General features: G+C 45.0%; 1 protein-coding gene across 1 annotated transcript; it reads left to right on the top strand.

Moving 5' to 3' along the window:
* Window positions 1–1142: 1142 nt before the first annotated feature.
* T265_04225 (hypothetical protein) lies at window positions 1143–7439 on the top strand (the record flags this gene model as incomplete). The annotated part of the gene is made up of 3 exons (XM_009168918.1): window positions 1143–1902; window positions 5425–5695; window positions 6999–7439. 3 exons carry the CDS (start codon window positions 1628–1630, stop codon window positions 7395–7397), a joined length of 945 nt encoding a protein of 314 aa, XP_009167182.1.
* Between the last annotated feature and the right edge of the window lie 1328 nt (window positions 7440–8767).

Raw genomic sequence — 8767 nt, forward strand, 5'->3', positions numbered from 1 at the left:
ACCGTGTATATGATTCAGTTTATGTGTGTACCCGTTACATGCGGATCTGTTTGGCCGCATGTATGCAATACATCCGTGTCCTTACACACGTGTTTTCTAAGTTACTTTAAACGTAAAATATACCTGACATGGTGAACTCAGTTGATAGCTTCCCGTAAACCTTCACACGTCTGCGGGAGTTGGTGTAAAGCACCTTAAGGAGGGTCAATAACTTATGGGGGACACCTTTGCTCCACAGACTTCCATAGTGCCTGATGGTCCACAGAGCCAAAGGCAGCCTTCAAGCCAAGATAAACATTGTTGGCCACTGGAACCAGTGACGCTGTTCCAGAATTTGACGAAGGGTGAAAATGTGACCGGTGCATCCTCTTGCAAACGGAACCCAACTTGGTTCTCACTAATCTGTCCATTCCTGTGCTCCTGTCGAAGGATAAGACCTTCGATACGGCATCTACCAGTCTGGTGGCACGGTGGCTTTCACACAGCGTTCACGTACCCTTTTTGAAGATAGGGATGACTGTCAATGTGTCCCACTCTACAGACACAGTGAGGTGGACAACGTATGACTGAAAGAGATTATCAAGAGTTTAGGTGTTGTTTGTGCAGTGCACTTTCAGGATGGGGTCCAGTGACCCCTACTGTCCTTGACTGGAGACATTTCAAGAAATGACGGCTGATCGATGTCAGTGGCTTTCGTGCTATCAATTTCTTTTCAGGTTGTCTGACTGAGTGCTTGAAGGTGTAGGCACCTCAGAACTGGGTCCCTTCCTCACCCATTCTTTTTTTCATTCTAAGGCCTTAAATATGATCAGATAAACGTTGTGGTTGTACGGCAGTGAGGCATCAGAGTTAACACTGATTTTACTGTCCCGGATAACGATGATGGTTTCTCATCACAGCTGTATGCTTTTAAGCCTGGAGGACAACGCCTGCAACCTGTCACTACATCAAGAGTGGAAATCTCATGTGGTTTTCACTTGGATCCTCCTATCCGCGCTTACTATGTTATGATGAATCCGTACCGTCTTTTCAAAGCTGTAATGTTCACCAGAAAAGTGGCTTTCGTCAATTTCTTTTCAGGTTGTCTGACTGAGTGCCTGAAGGTGTAGGCACCTCAGAACTGGGTCCCTTCCTCACCCATTCTTTTTTTCATTCTAAGGCCTTAAATATGATCAGATAAACGTTGTGGTTGTACGGCAGTGAGGCATCAGAGTTAACACTGATTTTACTGTCCCGGATAACGATGATGGTTTCTCATCACAGCTGTATGCTTTTAAGCCTGGAGGACAACGCCTGCAACCTGTCACTACATCAAGAGTGGAAATCTCATGTGGTTTTCACTTGGATCCTCCTATCCGCGCTTACTATGTTATGATGAATCCGTACCGTCTTTTCAAAGCTGTAATGTTCACCAGAAAATAATAAATTTATCCGGGCGTTCCATACTCCACTTGTCAATCTAAACAACTCAGTTGCAGCACGTTTATCGTGAGTAACGAGGAATCAAACCCTCTGAACCAAGCTTAGGTGCTATAAGTGAGGTTCATAAGCTCAACCGTAGATACCTTCAAATGTTTTGCCCTGTTTTTTTTCAGTTTCTACAGACCGGTGCATCTTACGAAAAGAAATGGGGAAGACGAAAACTAAGAAGGAAAAATCTGAAATAATTAAAACGGGAGGTATTCGTTTCCAAAAACAGAAGGGACAGCACATTCTCAAAAACCCCTTGATTATCAACACCATGATTGAGAAGGCCGGTGTGAAAAACACAGATACTGTGCTTGAAATAGGTGCGGGAACCGGTAACCTCACTGTAAAACTTTTGGAACGGGCGAAGAAGGTGTGCGCGTTTGAGATCGACCCTCGAATGGTTGCCGAATTGCAAAAACGTCTCCAGACCTTGTGAGTTCTTGGGTTAAGTTTTTGGGTCCCAGTGACGGTTTTTTTGTTTTCGTCACTTGGCCTTAGGTAGCTTGAAATGAAATAACTACCCAGAAACAGATAGTTGTGTGACATCACCAGCTTTTTGAACCTATAGTCCAAGTGGTTTTAAACGAAACTGGATTTCTCTCCGTGAGGCCAAAGTACTTCGTGATAGGGGGGTCAAAAGCCACTTCATGGTTGTTTTCCATTAATAGCAATAATGTCGTAGTACCTCGAACATAACTGACTCACATACACCGTAAATCCACCCTTCGCGCACACTCACTGACTCGGGCTCGGTCTGTTATTCTCGGTTAATCACTGCAATAATTTTCTTTGGGGATCTCCTATCTGGAGTTGCTCCGTTTATGTTATCTTCCTCGGTCTAATGTATGTACCATTTGTTGTCTGTTTTTACAGTAAGCTTGAGATAGAAAGTGCTGCCTTCCCAATAGTTGGAACACACTTCCACATTACGGCACCTTGGCTTAGAAAATCTCTAAAGTTTACAATAAGAGCGGCATAGCTACGAGTACCGTGTATCCGAATTTGACAACAACAGCATCGAAAGTATCACTCGGAAAACTCACTGTACCAGATAACACAACGCGTCACATCGGGACCAGAAAAAATTCTCTATCTTTCATGCTTCATTTTGGCTATTGTGACAACCCGACCGAGGTTATTCTGGTAGTAATAAACTCTGTTTTGGACACCGAGTTCTGCTGTTTTCTAGTTTCCCATCTGACGCCTGGACTGAAGCTCGTGTGAGTAAATATGGTTCCACCATCAATGCACATTTTGATCACTAGTTTAAGTTTAGTGATTTTCGCATCACCCGTAATCCATCGTCATTGCCGCTAATAGATACTCACGATGCTTGTAGACAACAGTGGTCGAAAGCAGACGGTTATCAAATCTTACATTAACTTAACTATCAGCTCTCCTCTCCATAAGAAAGTACCAGTGAAGATTATACTGTCATTCACCCAGACCTCATCATCACCATAAGTGTCTTAGAGTAATGCATGTCACTCTTGCCTGCGTACTGAGGAAGGTTATTTCCATTTGGTGCGTTGAATCGGAAGTACGTTGGACTATTCTTGTCCTTAGATAACTCGTGTGTAGACTTGGCCATAGGTCGATATGAGTAGTACATGCCACATGACTTCCAGCGTAACTTGACGGAAATTTCCTAACGCAGTTATTGAAGGTGAATTGAACGGCATTGTGATCTTCGTCCCATATAACGATGTCATTTACGCGGCCTAGGTCCAGAACTCGTTTTATCTTAGCCACTACCGCTGTCGACCTGTAAATGAACAGTCTCTAGGATGTGGTCTATCACAACTCTAGATAGGGGTGACGATAATGGGCAGCACAGAACCTAAGGTGAAACCGGCGCTGTACGACCTGACAACGCTATCGGCCAGGCAAGTTTGGGAAACTGTGTTCCAGTCAACCAATTTCGCTTTTTACCTAAGATGAAATCGAGTTTCACTCATTCAGTTAGTGACGCCTTATAGTTTAAGGCATTCAGTGAATTCGAACAAACAAAGATAGACCGACCCAAAGTGCCTTAGAACTATTCACATACTGGAGCAATCACGAGTGGGTACGTTCGGACGTATAACGAAGGAAACGACGAGCGACGAACAGTGCTTAATCTAATGAAAACCCATGCCCTGGTGTGAAGCCAGTCCCTGTTGATCGTATTGCGGAAATACACGTTGGTGATTCGAATACCAGATGCTACGTTATGTTATACCCAGGCGTTTCTATGCGCAATGGTTTCAGACATTCACCAATTTGTCCGGCGCACTATCTCTGATTAGAGAATCCCTGGAACAGTTATGGCAAACGATTCAAAATTGGTTGGATTTTGAGAAAACAAACAATCGTGGATGGTTGATGAACGTGTCTGCGTCTAAATGTGAATATATGAACTGCACAGTCACGTCCGCCACGGAATCCAGTTCATGATGGGCTAGTGCGCACACCATTCGAGGCTTTGGGAGGACGACAGTTGTTGGTGAGGTGGACATCATTGGCTTGAGGATTATGCTAGAGTGACTCAACAAAACTTATCCCAACTTTTTTGAATGTCAACAAAATAAACATCTTAACCAGCAGTTAGGAATATATCACTGGGCCGAAATCCCTCCAAATAGGTGTTACTTAACTGGGAAGCTCACTGAGTTTCTTACTTGAATGTGTTGTCTTGCAGATTTCTTCATTAGGTGGAGAAGTTGCGACGGACTGTGGAGAGACCCCAAGAGGGAAGGACGACGGCCGACCAGTTAAACTAGAACTCAACGCGTTGTTCGATAGGCTGAAAAAGCCTTATGCTCGGGTTCACAAATAATTTAACGAGTCTTATTTCTGTCGCAGCCAACGAATCGGATCAACTAAAGTAGATACACTGTTGCTTGCTCGCTCCACCGGACCTATGGGTTTCCTCGTGATTCCTTGACAGTTGGCTCCCTCTATCCTGACACGAATGATCAGCATGGCTGCACAGTATCACTTTGTGGGTGTGACAGTTGAATACAGATATTGGAAATCCATGGCTGAGCATGAGAAACTACGGGCGTTAATCCTAACATCGAGGATGGCCAATTGTTAACACCTTATAGACGGATGTATTAGCCGATGTCAGTTAGAATGATGCTACAGCAGTTAACTATATTTTCAGCTAAACTTCGTCTGACGAGCAGTAAATCCACCTATTGTCCCCCAAGGTTTCCTATAACGACCGGTTCTAAACTTTTTGCGTTGATGGAAATCTCCCAACGCCATTGGCCAGTTAAATCGCCCCAAACCTCTATTCAGACGATCGCATTTATATTGCCTGAGTCAGGCAGAACGTCACTGACGCTTCTAATAACCTTCGGGCGCGTTTAGTGAGTCTCGCATGGAATCGACTTTCCATGAAGAGAAACAGCGTATCAAGTACATGTGTCCAACTCACTGGTGTTGCCTGAGAAATAAAAAGTTGTTTCATCTGACTGCACCTCGTAATGAAGGTACTTCCTACGACTGAAGCAAAGGTCGCCCTCAACTCAGGCATCCAGCCAATCTATGGTTTGAGAGCGGAACAAGCTTTTCCAGGTACCTAGTGAAAAGTGCACTTCCCGCCAACTGAAACAGTGGTTAAATTCAGCCCGTAAATCTAACTAGGCAGTGTCCTTACAACCAAACACCCCCTCCACTTAACTGTGCTGGTTCTTTGCACAAACAGTTATTCCATACTTAACTAAGATTACTAGTTGTGATTATCTTGCGCAACCAAACTGTTTGTTAGGTTATACAATTCCCACAGGACACGCAGGGATCTTGTATTCACACATGAATTGTGCTTCTTGCCCTCCCCTAGGTCGGCTTGGTGACTAAATCCGGACTGTTTTCTTTTATAGACTTGCGTATTCTGGCGGGTTGTTCAGTTCGTTTTCTGTCATGGTTGCCCCCTATTTATACACTGTTCTTGCTTTTTCCAAATAGGTCCAACCGTTCTAAATTAGAAATTCTAGTGGGGGATGCCATCAAAGCTACCACTTGGCCCAAATTCGATCTGTGCGTGTCCAACTTACCCTACCAAATCTCCTCCCCATTCATTCAACGACTCATGAAGGCCGGTCGGGGCTATCGCGCGGCGGTGGTCATGGTCCAAAAAGAGTTTGCTGACCGGCTACTCGCTCAGCCAGGCGATAAAATGTACTGTCGGTTGTCAGCAGCTGTACAATTCCATTGCAAAGTGGCTCTCCTAATGCGGGTAAGTCCCCTGACTGACATCGCACCACATCATGGATATAAAGCTCCTCCAAGTAATGTATAGCCATCACTGCTAACGACTTTCAAGGGGCGTACCCCTGGAAAGTCTCAGTGAACTGCTGAGTCAGCACTGTGCTACTTCTCGTCACCAGATATTGACGATGTTTTACCAACCATTTTGTCTCTTTTCATCGCCTTGGTAAACATATTACATTATTGTGCACGCATCGCACAGAAGAGTGCCAGACAATGAGGCAGTCCAAATGGTGTCAGGACTCTTCTTTGTTTTTGTAGGAAAACCACTGTCTCATAGTTAGGTCGTCGAAACACATCTTCAAGTGCAATGGAGTCTCTAGGAATGTTAGTTTTATGGTCCACAAGAACTCTGATACTTTCAATCACTTTATCCGGAAAATATAAGATTGCTAACATCCTTGTCACCCAGGACCACTCCTTGGAAGTGGCCCTAGTACAACCAGCCTTCTTTGTTGCGGTGACCCGACATTTTGTTACCTCAGACTCATTGCTTGATGCACTGTTGTCACGCCTTGTCGTTAATACTTGTCGACTACACCTGTAGTATTTTACCAACTATATTGTATGAGTTTGTACGCCAAAATTTCACCCCTCAATCCGCATTAAGTCGTTTTTGACCTAAGTAGTGATCGAACTCGAGATGGCTGTTAACGCGCGAATGGTCGTGGTTCGAACCCAATATCTGCATCTCCATTGTTCCTGTCTAGGCTTTAGCATTCTGAGTATTTCAGCCCTCGTGGTTGCTTCGAGTGGCGTGGCAGCCAGGCCCCGAATGTTACAGCCGCACGATTGGCACTCAACCTAATCTGATTTTCGCTTGTCCGCGGTCTCTGTCACTTCAAAGTTAGTGTACTATGTGCGTACTACTACCACTACATGTACTAAGACGATCTCCAATTGAGCTCCCGTGAGGGGGACAATGTTATTTCTCGTCAGCCTTGAGCTATTGTGTAATCCTTTCGAAGGTACCAAACTGTCCACCGTTTTCATACCGGTCACTCTCGGGAGGTTACGGTGGTCGCTGCCTTGTTTGAACGGTCAGTGAGACACCTGTCAATAGCTCTACTTTATTAAGGGAGAGAATTTGCGGTTTCGTGATGTGCTGCTGTAGTGAGAGTTCAAACATTATTGTACCTGCGTCGTACTTATTCCACTTGATGAGTGTGTTTGACCACCCTCAGCTCCAACTTGTAACAACTAGTGCACCAACACGACTGCATGCATATTCAGTTTGGTCCCACTCTGAATACTTCATTTCTTTGTTTCAGATAAGTAGGAACAGCTTTCGACCTCCTCCGCGAGTGGACTCAGCAGTGGTTCGAGTTGAACCACGGCATCCGCTCCCGCCAGTCACCTTCTCCGAATGGGATGGCCTGCTGCGGCTGGTGTTCGCTCGAAAAAACAAGACCATCGGTGCGAATTTCTCCGGTAAAGCTGTCGCTGTATTGTTGCGCAAACACTACTTGGAGAGTTGCACTGCTCGTGGTGTCACACCAGATCCGCCTACGATCGCCTGTTCAACTGAAGGGGTCGCTGCTATGGAGGTCAAGTTAAAATCCATCTTGGAAGATTCAGGCTTTGACAAAAAGCGGGGCCGAGTCTTGGACGAGGACGACTTGCTTCGATTGCTTTTGGCATTTAAGACAGAGGGTATTCGGTTTGGCTAAGAAGTGATAGGCTCAGCCTCCTGTACATACATATTATCTTTGCTGCTCGTCACTTTTCACGCGTGTCAAGGCATGTTGGAGTTCGTCCAGTCAAGCTACACCTTACGAACTAAGGGATATATTCCGCGTAGGGAGTTCCGAGGTCTCAATGGGCCGGAAGCCGCAGGTTTAGACTTCCATGAATTACAGCTGCATTTTGCCGTGTTTAAAACACATGTTGCGTCTTCTATTCGTCTTGCAACAGAACAGCTGTGAACGTATAACGAATGCTTCTTGGCGTGGAATATCGTCTAATAAAAAAGCACTGAAAAAGCCCTTCCTATGATTTGAACAGGCGTACATCCATGCCACGTATGGCAGTCAACCGCCGTTGTTATGGTCTAAAGACGAATCCAATACGTCTACGGGGCCCATCTCCGTAAGAATGACTGGCGCATCACTTTACCATTCTTCAAACATGGGTGGTCAGCTACGATCCGCGACACCCGTGGACCTCAAAGTGGTCAATCATAATCCGACGAGTGAGAACCACTGTGGCCTGTGCGGCTGCGAAAAACATCTCAAAATGGCAAGGCTATTTTTGTCGTTGCTTGATGGGCTAAGAACTCGTATTGTTCGACCTTATCAGGGAGTCTAGAATAAAGCCTCCAAAAACGTGGTACTTTGTCATGTACTTAGGGTGTTTTGAATTAGCGGTCATCCTCAGATTGGAACCTCATCAGTCCCCATAGGTAATCGGTGAATCTCCCTGTTGATGTCCTAGATGACGCAGAAATTTTGCGGCAAGCTGGAGAGTAGCACTGAAGCCACCGTATCAGTTATTGTAAGAACTGGTTGTTCTGTCTGCCTCAAGGCGCCAACAGATGTCCTCATATCCATCGATCAACCTGATATATCATTTCACCTACTAGCAAAAAGTGGTATTGATTGCAGCTTTTGGCATTAGTGAACTGATCGGAACCACTCACCAGTTTCAACTTTATCCAGAAATCTGCGCAAGATTCCCAAACGGACTGCAGCACACCCGGAAATTAAAGACGAGCACAATAAACCGTCAGATCAGGTTTCCTTCCAGTCATCTTAATTCCCAGAAGTGATTCTAAGACTTGAATGGCATGGCGCAGGCAGTACTGAAGATATGTTGTCTTCAAGATAAACTATGTGGATAACCTTATAAACCTGCATCTAACATCACACCCAGTCTCTTGTAAGCAATTATATGACCATTTGGGAAATCCCATATCACCTCATACGTGATGCTCGGTAGCGAAAACAACCTTCGGAGCTTACTCTTATCTACTATGCAGCATACAAACACTTGGGCAATCAGGGTAGTATTCCTGTTCCGTGTGCATGAAATTCTCGAACAG

This window comes from Opisthorchis viverrini (genome assembly GCF_000715545.1).
Source record: "Opisthorchis viverrini unplaced genomic scaffold opera_v5_68, whole genome shotgun sequence".
Lineage (NCBI taxonomy): Eukaryota > Metazoa > Platyhelminthes > Trematoda > Opisthorchiida > Opisthorchiidae > Opisthorchis > Opisthorchis viverrini.